Source organism: Apis dorsata, unplaced genomic scaffold, assembly GCF_000469605.1.
Source record: "Apis dorsata unplaced genomic scaffold, Apis dorsata 1.3 scaffold_248, whole genome shotgun sequence".
NCBI classification, from domain to species: Eukaryota; Metazoa; Arthropoda; class Insecta; order Hymenoptera; family Apidae; genus Apis; species Apis dorsata.
In genome coordinates this window covers 457747-473356 of record NW_006263527.1, presented here as the reverse complement: position 1 = coordinate 473356, position 15610 = coordinate 457747, and the positions used below count along the sequence as shown (strand labels likewise).

Sequence of the window (15610 nt, the reverse complement as noted above, 5' to 3'; positions counted from 1 at the left end):
ACGATTAATAATATTAATTTTATAAAAACTTTCATTATGTTTATAATAAATGCATTTTATTTTAAAAAAAAATCTAAAATTCTATAGTAAAATTATCTCCTATAATTATATTCCCGATATTATTTTACAACGACATTTTCGATGAAAAAAAAAATTATTTCCAATAATAATATTTCCGATATTATTTTAAAACGATATTTTCGATGAAAAAAAAAAATAATGTACGATTAATAATATTAATTTTACAAAAACTTTCATTATGCTTGTAACAAATGCATTTCATTTTAAAAAAAATCTAAAATTCTATAATAAAATTACCTCCTACAATTATATTCCCGATATTATTTTACAACGATATTTTCGATGAAAAAAAAAATTATCTCTTACAATAATATTCCCGATATTATTTTACAACGATATTTTCAATTAAAAAAAAACAATGCACGATTAATAATATTAATTTTACAAAAACTTTTATGCGAATAAAAAATGCACTTTAAAAAAATTTTCGAATGCAAAGGATTAACGATATTATCAATCGTGCGCGGGCCTCTTAATATTTTTGCACAGTACTGCAAGTTCAGGAAACTCGAAGAAGAGTACATACTTGTACGCGCGTCGAAGAGCGAATGAGAAATTATCGCGGTGTGGCAACCTTTTATTTGACGATTGAAACACTTTTGTAAATATACTTTCTCGACAGACATATATCCGAGTTTATAAACATATGGATATATAATCCGTATATATCTATAAATTTGACACGTTTCGACGACTCGTGTCGAAAACATAAACGTACGTAAATTTCGTGAATTTTGTATTAAGTTTCCCACGGTTCGTAAACTTTCTGCAAACTTTGTAAATTTTTTTTTATAATATCAAAATGCATAAAAAAAAATGCAATTTAAAGGAAAGTAAATTAATTTTTTTTATGATGTATTTAAAAAAAGAGAATACTATGAATGAATTTATTCATTGAGTAAGTTATTTTATTTTATCATATGTGTCATGTTTATATTTATTATCTTATCGTAATATTGATACTGTAATTATCTAATTCGTCTAAACGACAGATTTCAATTTTTTACAACTATTAAAAATGTGCAGATATTTTTGATTTTGACAAAATTGATATTGACTTTTAACGAAATAAATTATAAAAATAAATTATTGATCTATATTTATTTTTTTCCAATTGAGATTATAATTTTTTTGTATTTTATTTTTTATATTATTTTATTTTTTTAGACTGTCTTAAATGAGATTCGAGGTGAACTACTTACTATGAATTTAATCTGCAACTAGGATAGAATAGTATTAAGTGGAATAGTAGAAATTTGAGTAACCGTAACGTGCTCTGTAAAAAATTCATCATTTGGAATTTTTAGTTTCGTCATATATTTATATTTGCCACTATATTATCGTACTAAATTTTTTACTCTTACAATAGAACGAGAAATTGATGAAACATTTTATTGCAAATATTTTCCTATCTAGTAGATATAAATATTTCATTGAATAATAATTTAATAACGAATGATAAACCTGATTTTTTTCCTCTTTTCTTTTTCAAATAAAGATATTCCTAATTTTAAAAAAAAACAACAAATAATTTAGTCAAATTATTATATTATATTGAATTATAATTAAATCATATTGTAAATATGATATAATATTTTTAGAATGATATCATATTTTTAGAATAAAATTGGAATCAAGTATTCGTTATTAAAAATATTAAAAAATATTACTAAATGAGAAAAATTAGAAGGAGATTCTATCGATAATTTTGTTACTTAACAATATATATACAATAAAAGCAAAAATTAAATAATTTTTCATTATATTGTTTAAATTACGAGAAATTCTCTGTTTTGTTAATAAAGTTAGTTTAAAGTTAAAGTTGTTAATAAAGTTTGCAAGAAGGAAAAAAATTTGAAAAAAAACATTTTTATACAAAATTAAAATAATAATTTTAATAAACTAGAAAAAATGAGAATCTCTTAATCTAAATCAGAAAATGGAAGAGTACAAACCCTGACCTTTTTGGTGCGAAAAAGAGCGACGATTGTGAAGAGATTGCCGGGGATGCCAATAAGCATGAAAAGTATGCAACAACCGGCAGCAAAGTGCAAAAGCCATCGTGGATATCCGACGAACAGTACCGCCGATCCTGGATCTGTGAGGACCTCCTGGATTGTCTCCTCTCTACCATTGTGACCGGTCTCGTTGCTCGCCATCCAATACTCCATCTGCAGACAGCATGGTAGACAGGTGTCGTTTTGCACAGGAGCGTAAAAACTGGACGCTTGTAAGCCACCATCACGGATAAGAAGAGAATTTTTTTTATTGAGTTAAAAAAAACAAGTTTCACACATGTGTTTATGAAATATATGGGAAATTTAATAGAGTGTAATGTAATAATGATATGTTGATAAAAATTAAAAAAATTTTTTAATACTTAAAGGAACGTGAAGATCAACGATATGCAGATCGAGAAATCGTGAATTTTAAAATTTAATTTTATCGAAAACGAAATGCAGAATAAAAAATTAATATTTTTTTTTTATATAATAATATAAATATATATACCTCCAGGATGTTAATTGTGTTTGTGGAATAAATCTTTTACAGACGAAAATAAAAATTTAGAAAAATTGTTATACAAAAAGAAAAGTTGAATTGAAGTTAAATGAAAAAAAGTAATAGAAATATTTCTGTTCTGTAATCACATCACCATCTCGTTTCATTTAACGAAAACAACAATAAACAAGTGTTCAACCATCAATTTTTGTGTTTGTTTGCTTCTCTATAATAATTAAGGAAACACCTGACAAATATATTTCACACCCTGTATTTTTAATATCAATTTGATAAGTGATAGTATAATTAGCAAAAGCAGAACCGCTCCCACAATGATGACAAGATCGAATGTGCATGTGTATACAGGATGTGAAATCCGATATAGTATATTATTTGCGAAACATACCTATTTGTTCATGACACACCCATTTAATTCGCATATCTTTAAGTAGTTTTATTATTCAACTCAAATGTTCAATTAATACACGTTTATAATTTTACAATTTTACGTAAAATAATCGAGTCATAATTATATATATTGTAATTCGTTTAAAATTTAAAATTTATTTATGTTACCAAAATATTTAAACATTATATTTAAAAGTGATTTTACGTTAGCTATTTAATACGTGAATTAAAATCATTTAATTTCATCTAGAAAAATGCTCTTTCTTTCTTTTCTCTGATCATTTATTTACTTTCTTCTTTTTTCGACATGATTTTTTTTTTCTTAATTTCCGAAAAAATATAACAAAGTTCTTTCGTTTCTTCTTCTCCACATTGAGTATCGAAGAGAAATCTATTTTCGCCACACGAAACGGTAAACTCTTTCAACCTAAGAGTAAACTTTACAATCTGATTTTACCTTCCGTTCAATTTGTGTTCTTAAGGGATCGCAGAGTTCAAAAGAGAATGTCTTTAAAATCTTCGTACATATCAAAGAAACTATGTTTAATAAGAGATAATCGATGTACAACTATTCTTTTAAGTCTCAACTTAATTATTTTAAATAATTAATATGATTTTCTTCTTTTTTTTTTACTGTGTTTAGATAATAAGGAAAAAATATAATATGAAATATAAGAATTTGATATAAACTTAATTTTTTAATTTTTAATTTTTAATTTTTAATTTTTAATTTTAATCAAATAAAAAATAATAATAATGGATTCATAGTATACATATTTTTTCGATTATTCAATTATTCAAATGAAAATTATAATTCCTTATTATTCAGTGCAATGTTACAAAATTTCACGATAAACGAACCAACGAATTCGTGTTTTGTCAGCTGTTTTAACTAACGTGAGCTCTTATCATCAGCACAATCCTTCCTTTCACACGAATCCTTACCTAGAACCAACAGGAAGAGAGCTTACCTTCGTAGAAAGTTGACGTTGTCATTGGTTCTGAATTCATTGATGCGAATCATTTGTTGCCACGAACAAAAGAAGACACTTTTATAACGAATTACATTTTAATAATCTTCTTTCCCTTTTTTATTTTATTATCATCTTATCTCTCACGATTAATTTCACTTAGATTCCGTCTAGATCTTCTTTATCAATGGAATTTCATTTTCTCGCTTTTCTTAAAAAAATTTCTGAATTTTTCACTTTTTTTTTTTATCATAAATATCGATAAAAATATATAACGAATATTTAAAACACGAGCGAATTATTTGTTTAAATCAAATAAGTCTTTCATTGATTCATATACACTGTATATTACGTTACATTTCATGTGATTTTTTTGAGAAAAGAAAATAAATATACAAACGATTCCTAGCGTGTAAAAAGAATTAGATGTATCATAAAAACGATGAAGAATTAAAGAGATTCGATATCGAAAAATTTAATGTGTTTTATTTTCACGATTAAAATTCCACCGGAAAGTTTTTCACTGCAAAAAAAAAAATCGTGATAGAAATCCGTATCTATTGCGGAATTCGGAAAGCGACTAACCGATTAACTGAATCATCGAATTTGCTTCCAGAGATGAGCTTTCTGGATCGTAATAAAGCGCAGGCGTGAGGTTAGTGTCCTTCACGAACAAGAGGAACATCTATTCCACCATGTGAAATTCTATTTTAGCGAGTTTCGAGAGAATCTCGTAAGTTTACGCGATGAAGTGTATATGCAAAGTGAACTATGCTTGATGAATGATCGACATTTAATACTGAAGCGTGCTCAATATTTTGTTTCTATCGATTAAGTAGAATTGGCAAAATTATTTAAAACACTTCAACTCTGTTTCTCTCTCTTTCTCTTTCTCTTTCTCTATGAAAACACTTATCGATTTAAGAGTAAAACTTTAAGAGAAACATATTGGAGAACATATAATAATTTGTTCGATCGAACGGTGTTGAAAGTGAAAATTACACTTTTGGATATAATCAATCTTTCGATGCAATAATCTGTTTGTAAAAAATATTCTTTTAAATAATATAAATGTAAACTTATTTCTATTATTTCGTACACTCAGTTCGAATCTGTTTCTAATCATTTATATTTAATTATTTAAAAATAAACCAATGGAATGAAAGGTAGTAAAGATTACAATCGTTAATATAAATAGAATCTATTTAACAAGATTTCTTCGTGAATTACAGCGGTCTCTTTCAATCTCGAGCTGTTAACAAATCCGAGGGCGGTAAGACATCAACAGTGAAATCAGTGAACTCGTTGGACAAACGACGTTTAACCACAACGTGGAGGCGTCGATTCTTAACAAGATGTATTACGAGTCTCGGTAATCGCAATTATGCTATCACAAAATATTCATAGATTTAAGCAAAAATTTCTTTCATTTTCGTAGCTTAATATAAACCTTTATTATATTTTACTTGTAAAATATAATAGTCATTATCAAATTATCTTAGATCATCTGATTTACAAGACCTAATTTATATATACGATGAAACGTGAAAGAATTATCGCTTCGAAGTTGAAGTGAAGTGATTTCGCTTGTATCTTTTAATAATCTAGAAAAATTTAATTTTTAAAAATGAGAATAAAAAAAATTTCGATAAAAATTAGAAAAAGAACAAATTTTCCAAATTATAAAAAAAAAATACAATCTTTCTCCCTTCATTTAAAAAAAAAATTGAAAAATTAAGAATATAAAAAAACAAAGTTAATAAATAAAAATAAATATTCAAATAAAATTACATAAAATCGTTCGTTCCAAGCAATGAAAAACTAATAAATTACAAAAAAATCATTATTCAAATTCTTTTACTTAAAAAAAAGAAATTGAAAAATTAAGAAAATCAAAAAGTAAAATTAAAAATAAATATTCAAGTAAAATTACGTAAAATCATTCGTTCCAAGGAAAAGGAGAAAAAGCACGCGGTGCGGTCTTCTTAAAATTCCGCGTAAATCCCTCGGTCCCTCTTTTTCCAAGGAGACTTCCGGCCCGGCCCAACATTACAAATCACGCAATCTTTATCCGCATGAAAGCTTCTCGATGTAGGTGTACATCGTGCGAGGAATGATTTATAGAAACGTCGCGCATCTCCGTATCCCCGATGCTTACTTTTAAAGCACCTACGCTTTATTTGAACGCACGCGTTCCATCCGCTTGAAAACACGACGCACACACACACACACACACACACACACATACCCGCGATCCCTACATCCTTTTTAAAAATAATTACATTTCGTTTACCGGGGCTAGCGGTGGTAGCATCGTGGAAAGGGGGATAAAAAGCGGTTGGGTCTTCGAGCGAGTTCGCAACGGAAGAGGAGGTACCGCGCCCCTAATAAAATCGGAAGTGCCACCGTTCTCCTCTCCTTTTATTTCTTTTTCTTTTTTTCTTCCTCCTTGGCGGGGAGGGCGCTCGATCGGTAAATGTAATTAATCAATTAAATCGGAAGTGTCCCGTATATGTGACACACAAGTGATTTTCAGGATAGGGGGTTAATTTAATTCGGTCTAAACCGAAAATATTATACGTACTTGGTTGGAGGATGGTTGCAACTAATTTTTAAGCAAAGTCTTAATGAGATTGAATAATCTTGGTAAAATGTCGAGTTAATCGCAAGACGATTATGCATAAATAAATAGTTTTGGAGTAATAATAACTCGACGAGTTTTATTATTATTACTATAAGAATAATATAATATTATACTCGTTACGTTAAAAAGCATTCATAAAAACTTTTCCCTTTCTTTTTGATTTAATCCAATTTAATTATCGCGTTAAAATATCTCGTAAAGAATTTACAATTCATTGTACAAATTAGAAAGCAGATACTTTCCCGTTAAACGACGCGTTTCCTCGAATATGACGTTCGTAGAAATTGTGATTCAGATCGATGATCGTTTAAAGTGCGATCGGATTGAAGTAGATACTATCATCGTTAAAGTGTTGTCGTTCGTATTATTACTCGTTGGGAGCGAGTACATATTGCCCCAGATTAAGCCTTAGAGTTACACCCCCATCTCTAATAAAAAGCAAACGTTTGACGATTTATTGTCAAGGGACCGCTCGTTCAGTCCCCTTTCTATAAAAACTTCGACCTAAATCGGTTTAATTTTCCGTGTGTCGACCACGTTAAACCGTAATAAATTCAAATAATCGATGCACACGACCGCGAAAATTTTAATCGATAAAAATTCGTAGATACGATCGATCTTTCGATCTATCTCGACGAATTAATGTGACTTTGGTTCCTGGCACCCGGATGCGGGTTTTGGAGAAAAACTCGTTTATTAGAAGTAAAAGGAATATTGTCGATTTTAAATTAACAACGCTTCTATAATAATCTACAAAGTTAATTATATAATTTTAATATAATTTTGATTTAATTCGTTAATATAAAGAAAGCGATTATTTTAAATAAGCCTCAGGAAGGAAATTTTATTTTAATAGTTATATCATTGGTTTTTTAAATATCTATTTTTTATTTAAGTTATCTAACAAAAATAATTTATATTAATGAAATTGCGAAAAATCACTTATCGATAATCCTTTGAAAGTCTAATTTTATTCTGTAATAAAAGTTTATGGACAGTTCAAAGTTTTTTTTTCTTTCTTTCTTAAAAAAAAAAAAAATTATACTTTTTCCCATTAGAAATAAAAATACTTAAAAATATATTAGAGATGTTTTTAAAGAAAAAAAAAAAATAAATAAACACTGGATTTTTCTCTTTCCTCATATATGATTACATTACATGTCAACACGCAGCCTGCATTTATGCTTGTCGTCATTCGCCTAAGTCCGATCCTCCTTCCCTCCTTCTCTCTCTCTCTCTCTCTCACTCCTCTCAACTTCTTTGGGCCCGTATCTACCATGGTAAGCAGTCTATCCGCGGTGACGGTGACGAACAGGCCGATTGTACGTCGCTCCGTCGCTTTCAGTTATCGTGACAATCGATTTCCGTTCTCTAGATCTCTATCGATAAAGATGTGTCACACATTCCTAGAAATCGCAAATTATTCCTCCGAGTAACGCTTCGTACTAGCCATCGTATTAATTTGATATATCGTAAAAAAAGTGAGCAAAGAAAAGTATCTTGATTATAAGTGATTGATCTTACGTTGACGTTACGTTATTAATTAATGAATTTCTCTGGATAAAACTACGTGAAACTATACTTTCTTTTCAACATTGTATTGCTCGAGATGCAAGAGGAATCAATTTTCCTGATGTATTTTTCGGACGTCAATCATTAGCTATGACGGATGATTCGTGAAAGGAATTAATGCGGTGAGTCAGAATCGAAACTCGCGTGTTTTTCTCTCTCTCTTTTTTTTTTTGTTTTTGCATCCTCGTCGATCCTATAACTTCCCTCCTTGTATTTTTATCGAGAAAAATATGAGAATGACGGTCGAGTGCAATTTTCAAGTGTCGTTCAAGTGTCGTTCGAACAAGTTGACGTGAGAAACGATAGTTGGCGAAGAGAGTTGTTGACGAAGCGAACGGCAATCGGTCTCGAGACATGTGCGTCATTTTGAGGACCAATGCCAAGATCGAGGCAAAAAAACAGACGCATGGGTTTCCTTACAGCCTTACCAACCTTTTTTGAAATGAAAAAAAGGCCACTACAATACGCGATACGCATGTTGCCAGTGTATCTTTCTCCTCCTTTTTCGTGCCATTTCTTTGTCACTGTCTCCCTAATCGCGGCTCTGTAGCTCCACAGACGAAGTGGTATAGCACGTGGTGTACTGTGGGCGGGTTTCGAATGTGTCACGACTCGATCGTAGCTTCGAACTTATCCCATTGAGGTGTAACGTGCGTTGACACGATATTTGTTGTGTTATTATTCAATCGATATCCATTGTTGTATTGTGATTTAATAATTGTAGTTATGAAATTGTTCAGGATTCTTTTTAATATTCTTCTTTCATCATTGTTTCTCATTTTCCTAGAATTAATTAGATTCTTATTCAATTTTGAAAATTTAAATTTAAAAAAAAATATGAAGATTTTTAATTCTTGTTACTTTTACAAATCGTTTTCATTATTATTCGAAATGATGGAGAAATTATATTCAACTTCTTCAAATTTATTATCCATCCGTTGATTTGCATAAGTCTGTTTTGCTTGTATTTAGCAAATCCCATTATGGAATATTTATAATGTTTTCGAAGGCATATTAGATACATTTGCATCTCTCGTTTAGAAAGCATTTCGCTCATAGTAATTATCGACATATAGATGCGAAAAATTTTAACCAACACCGCCACTTAACAGCGATAGTGTTCAATTAAAAGCAATCTAGAATTCTTGGAAACTAGCATGAATCCTCAATTGCAATGAGCATCTGTTCCATTTTCTAACCTTGTTCTTATTGTCTCGATACATTAACCCCTTGCACTTTTACGTCATCGCCATTAAGTTTGGTAAAATAATAAATTATAAATTGATAACGATTGATATAGATATGCATTAATTTTATTTTACATGTAAAAAAAAAAATATGATATAAATTGGTTAAGTTACATTCATAAATGAAACATTTACTAAACGTTTATATTTCTAATTAAATTATTATCTTTTTTGTTCGTAAGGTACATGTATTTAACTTGTATCTATAATAGTTGATATAGCACGTTACGTAACATTCTTATTACATGTAACTTAGTTTGAATTTTTGAAATATAATTCAATTCTTTTCTTTACTTTTGATAAAGTACGAAGATAAAACTATAAATTGATCGAATTTGAAGATAATCATACATATTCACTTCAAAAGTTTGAGATTAATTATTTAAATATTATTGAAATATCTAAATGGTTCATTTGAAAATCACACTTCACTCATTTATAATTATAAAAGTTTAAGATATCGATTATTAAAAACTTGTTTTGATATTAAATGTATTGTTTACCTGGTTTCTTTCGCGTGGGTGAGCTTTCCCTGAACTCGATGCACACGTATGAGAGCACTCACGTGTTACTCTCGAAATACGAGCGCTCGTAAATTTCAATTTGCATTCTGTATCAGTGCTTTAACAATATTAATACACAGCTAAGAATACGATCACTGTCTCAATAACGTGTAACAATTGTTTCCTTCTCCGGTTTCTTTTACCACAAACCAAGTGTTCACCTCTGACTTTGAACATATTTCTTAGAATGTGTTTAATCACGTTATCCTTCTTGATTATTTTTCCTCTTTCGTAATTCTTGCGGTTTCCATTTCTTTTTATTTTCATATCATAACACGCTGTGAATATTTTTTTTTCCTATCCTTAAAACAAGCGAAACGCGTTCTACCAATCCTGAGTCACTGTGTATGTTTTCTCTGAAATCTTTGAGTTTAACTAATCCCTATTTCTATTTTTAATTTCTTTCGAATCTTACCCTCATATTTCTTATTTCTTTTCAATTTCATCAAACTATTTCAATTTCATCAACTATGTCTAACTATATCAAACATCGCATAATTCTGAAAACTCATTCAATTTGTTTAACACAAGATTTTATTTAACAAACCGAGTTGTCAATTGACTTTTATTAAAATTAATATTACTTTTTATCTAGATAGAAACATACATATCTAATTACCTCCATAATGGTACTTTAATTTTAACCATCTGCGTATATAACATTTTGAGATAAATCTTAGTTCCAATCTTAGTTAAGGAACAATATAGCTTCATCATGACGAATAAATTTTTTTATCAGTTACCGATCGATTCACACTCGAGATGTACTCGAAAACAATCATTTAACAAATCATACATCGTATCTTATTCACACCAGACGCATTATTCATCCCGAAATCCAGTCTTGCCATGAATGGAAGCAGTCATCGCCCCGGAGTAAAAGTACATCGGCAATAAACAAGATAATCAGCCGATTTGCATGAGCGCAGCACGCGTGCCGATCGTCCCGCGACTCGTCGGGTCCTTAGACACTTTCACCGTGAGTCAAGTTGACTCATTCATTGCCATTCGCTGCGTGATTAACTTGGAAATCATTTGGTGACGTCAGCCGGTTCACCGCCGATTCTATGAAAGACAACGTGACGTCTTTGCCGCGGTTTTGTCACGCGTCAAGGTGTACCAGTGAAATACGAGAAATACGTACACCATCATCTCTTACTCTTGCCGGTAGCTCGAGTTGAACGCATCGGTGAGATAGAAATAGATGGAGCTGAAAAAGAAGCTCGAGCAATTTCCTCCTTACGACACGATCGAATATGCGAAGGTTCGTGCATACGAGTTTAACGAATACAAATTTATTCGTTCTTTGTTCTTTGAATTAAAATATGTTATCGAACTGATGTAATAGAGCATTAATGTATTCTATGATATTTCGAGGGTTGATTCGAAACGAACAGAAAAATTGGCGTACAAAATATCGATGTTTTGTGTTGGATAAATATGCTTATGACTTAATAAATATATTTTGCGTACCAATTTGTGAAATTATATATAATTTTAAATATTTTCAAATAAATAATTCTGGAACTAACACACAAGTTTCTTATAATATTGAGAAGATTAGAAGAATAAGAGAAGATTGCAGTTTTCTTGTAAAATATATTTTATACGCTTTGTTAATTAAAAATTTTATGCACAGTATAAAAAATGAAATAAAACGATTTTACTTACTTTCGAAATTATTTCGAAACAAGCATGCTGTTGAAAAAATTATTTATATCGTAAAAAAGAGGTAAAGGTTTAGCGTGAAAAGACAAGATAGAACAATGAGAAGATATTATCCGTTGTTGGTTCCCATGTCTGCCATCAATTTTGACGAGTTTTTTGTTACAAAGGGCGCCTAGTACCGGGTGTCCGTTAATTTCTCTTAATTAAGCTCAATCGAGGTTAATGCACCGCAGCTTGACCCTAGTTTACTAAATCCAGCGAAGTCTGAACCAGTCCATGGTTTCTTTATCGATATTGCATGACCTACCATATCTAAATATTGTGCTAATCATTCTAGATGTACACAAGGTGTACGTTGACAAATACATATGTTTTATATGTTAATTTAAAAAAAAAAGAGAGAGAGAGAGATTTTTAAATTTATTAATTATCGATGAATCTTATTATTAAAAAAATATATTTTATATCTTAGAGAAATGTCGATACCTGATGTTTATAATACTTTGTAAATGCATCAATGTATATGTTTAAAAAATAAAATTATTTCGTGATAAATTTTAATTTTTCAAAATTGATGATTTCTCATAATTTTCCACGAACTGTTGATTAAATTTCCTGCGCAATAATTGTGTAAATAGATCAAAATCGAATTAAATCGTTTTATCGAACAGATTTTGATTCGATTCAGGAAATTGTTTCAAAGCAGCGTCGTGACTTCCGCTTTACGTCATGCATTGCAGATCATGCCAAAAGTTTAGGTCGCGGTTTCCTCTTCGTGGGAATTCACGTTCCACGTTTATAATAGCGCGTGAAAAAATTATAAAGCAAAATTATATTGGCACGAATATATTTCTTTCGTTATTCAGAAAATAATTTATTTTTTCTACTATATTATTATATAACAAATTTATTAAAAAACATGTATATTTTTCATTTCGTAAAAATAGTAATTCTAAGATAAGTAAAATTATTTTCATAAAATCAATTTAAATGAAATTTTTTTTTCATAAGAACGTCTCATTTTTTTTTTATTATTATTTGTTTTAGTCCTCGGACGTGGTCAAAATCGAATAAATCTTTCACTTGGAACAAAGTGAAAATTTTCGAAATGGATAATTTTGCGTGGTTGTTACGTTCTGAAAATAGAACAGAAAGCGCAATAATCGATAGCGAAATATCAAGGTAACAAAAATTTTTATCAATAAAATCTTAAAAACAATTAATAAACAGTTATGTATAAAAATGAAATTTATTCAATTTTTTTTTATCAACTTATGCAATGCAATTTTTACTTACAGATTTATTTATTTTCTTTAATATTTAAGAATAATAATAATAAAATATATCATATAATTCATATCAATTATAATTATATGTAATATATATGTAATCTATAAAATATAATTCAATAAATCATTAGTTTATTAAAACAAGATACTATATTTATTTATAGATTTTCCAAACCGCTGAGAGCATTTGCAGCTGTAATTGCAATATTAATTATGATCACTGGCCTTATTGGTAATTTATTAACAATCATTGCATTGTGCAAATATCCCAAAGTTCGCAATGTTGCAGCAGCTTTTATTATAAGGTAATAATATAAAATTAATAACATAATAATAACATAAATACAAATAACAAAAAATAATAACATAAACTTACTTAATTACATAAAATCTCTTTTATATGAAACTTAATTTTTGTTAGAATATAATATTATTGTCTATAGTTTATCTATAATTATATTATCCATGATATTAATATTTTTATATATATACAATCACACCAAATCAAAATTTTGATTTATCTATCTTATTGCAGTCTCTGTGTAGCAGACTTCGTATTTTGCCTTCTCGTATTGCCTTTCGACTCCATCAGATTCGTAGATGCAAGTTGGGCAGACGTACGATTCTTCTGCGTCCTTGTACCTTTCTTGAGATATGGAAACGTTGGTGTAAGCCTTCTCTCCGTTGCAGCTATCACTATCAACAGGTATGAATCATATCTTCATTGCAATTTACATTCTTTTCATAATTATGTTTCTTCGAAATATTTTCAATAGTTTAAAAAATCTGAAAGATCTAGTTCTTATCTCGTTCTTATGTATTCTATGTACAAATGAATAATTTCAAATAACTTCAAACGAAAAAATTATATTTGTAATTTTAGTTTATTTTCACATGTAGAGTAAATCTCCTGTTTCGTTGTATCACGTGATTCTGGCACACCCTGTATACAAGTCCTCTTCAATCATCCGTTCAAAAAAGCAATAATCATGGTTCTACAAACAAATCGTCTTCTTTATTCTTCTTGGTTCTTTCTTTAACATTTTATTAGTTCTAAAATAGTCCACTGATATAACATTGGTCTTATTAGTTGGATCAGTTAGTTAAATTGTATTCTTTGTATCTAATATTATAATGCTATTAAAGTATCAATGTGTTCCTTGTTATTTTTTATCATATTTCATTAAATTAATAATAAATTCAATTGAATCAGTTTTTGATGACAGAGAAATTAGAATTGTTTCGTCAATTGAATCTTTTATATTGATTATTTATGAATTATTTTATATATACAAATTTCAAAAACTTTTTCTTATTTCAGGTATATTATGATAGCTCACAATGGCTTGTACAGCAAAGTTTACAAAAAGTATTGGATTGCTTTCATGATTGTATTCTGTTGGATTTTCTCTTATGGAATGCAATTACCCACCCTGTTAGGAATTTGGGGTAAGATATAACACATGGGATATAATATAAAATATAAGTGATTTTTTTTTTAAATGACAGAATGTTCATCATTTAGAAAAATAAAAAAAGTTTAAAATTGATTGCATCCAAAATACATAACTTTTGTGTTGTAATTTAAAATTTAAAAAATATACATCGATAATTGAAAAAAATTTTTTTTTTTTGAGAAAAAAATTTTATCCACAATTCCATCTTTCTTACTAAAAGCTTATTTTTGTCTCACGTTGCAGGTAGATTCGATTACGATTCGAATTTAGAAACTTGTTCGATCGTAAGGGATAGCAGAGGTCACACATCGAAAACGTTTCTTTTCGTGGTAGGTTTTGTAATACCCTGCCTGATCATTGTCGGATGCTATACTAAAATATTCTGGGTAGTACACAGGTGAATATTACACTATACATAATATCGTAATATCTTCTGTCTTGTGTTCACACTATTCTTAACTTAAGAATAATCGATGAAAAATATATAAAAATAAATTATATTTTCAAATTCGTATTCCTCCTTTGACTTGACCAGATCCGAGATAAGAATGCGAAAACACGCGAGTCCAACGATAAAATCCCCTCATACACCCGGAAGGGATACGAGAGAGATCAAACAGAGGCGTAGCGAATGGCGAATCACGAAAATGGTCTTAGCCATTTTTCTCAGCTTCGTCGCTTGTTACCTGCCAATCACTATTGTTAAAGTTGCCGACGTCGAAGTTAAATATCCAGGTATAATCAATTTTCAATTTTATTATTCCTAAAAAAGAATCTAAAGAAAATTGAAAGAAATATTATAATATATTCATTTATTTATATTATTTTTTCTTTCTCTTTCTCTCAGAATTTCACGTTTTGGGTTACCTGCTGCTCTACTTCGCCTCCTGCGTGAACCCGATTATTTACGTGATCATGAACAAACAATACAGGCAAGCGTACGCGGGCGTGATAGGATGTTCGCGGATAAGGGCGAGCCTTTCACCCTACGGAAGCAGCGCACCGGGTCATCATCACCAGCAGGACTACGGCCAAGGTAACTTCGAGCACCGTCGCGTGGTAACGCTCACCAAGCTCTGACCAAACGCGAGCTAAGCGACCACACCTCGCTCTCTTCGTAAGTCAAGGGCACAAATTCGCTGCTTTCTAAGAATGCGATTGGTTCCGCGGGCATGTTTCAGGCCTTTTTTTCTTTGTCGTCCTTATAT

The 15610-nt window shown here is 29.8% G+C and overlaps 2 protein-coding genes across 3 annotated transcripts in view; one reads left to right on the top strand and one right to left on the bottom strand.

The window, feature by feature from the left end:
• Positions 1–4385, bottom strand: part of LOC102681990 (G-protein coupled receptor moody-like) — a 6251-nt gene extending 1866 nt beyond the window's left edge. The window contains exons 1-2 of the mRNA XM_006616039.2: positions 3963–4385; positions 2043–2252 (exon numbers count right to left, since the gene is read on the bottom strand). Of these exons, the coding sequence (XP_006616102.1) occupies positions 2043–2252 (210 nt within the window). The 5' untranslated portion in view covers positions 3963–4385. The remainder of the gene's footprint in view (positions 1–2042; positions 2253–3962) is intronic.
• A 3496-nt stretch (positions 4386–7881) lies between these two features.
• LOC102681241 (G-protein coupled receptor moody-like) overlaps positions 7882–15610 on the top strand; it is an 8453-nt gene continuing 724 nt past the window's right edge. The window contains exons 1-8 of one of the 2 annotated variants that reach the window (XM_006616034.2): positions 7882–8300; positions 12704–12838; positions 13110–13250; positions 13481–13651; positions 14267–14394; positions 14646–14799; positions 14938–15137; positions 15250–15438. In XM_006616034.2, coding sequence (XP_006616097.1) covers positions 8296–8300; positions 12704–12838; positions 13110–13250; positions 13481–13651; positions 14267–14394; positions 14646–14799; positions 14938–15137; positions 15250–15438 — 1123 coding nt within the window. In that variant the 5' untranslated portion in view covers positions 7882–8295. Of the gene's footprint in view, positions 8301–12703; positions 12839–13109; positions 13251–13480; positions 13652–14266; positions 14395–14645; positions 14800–14937; positions 15138–15249; positions 15520–15610 lie in introns of both variants that reach the window. The other variant, XM_006616035.1, reaches the window with a different exon arrangement.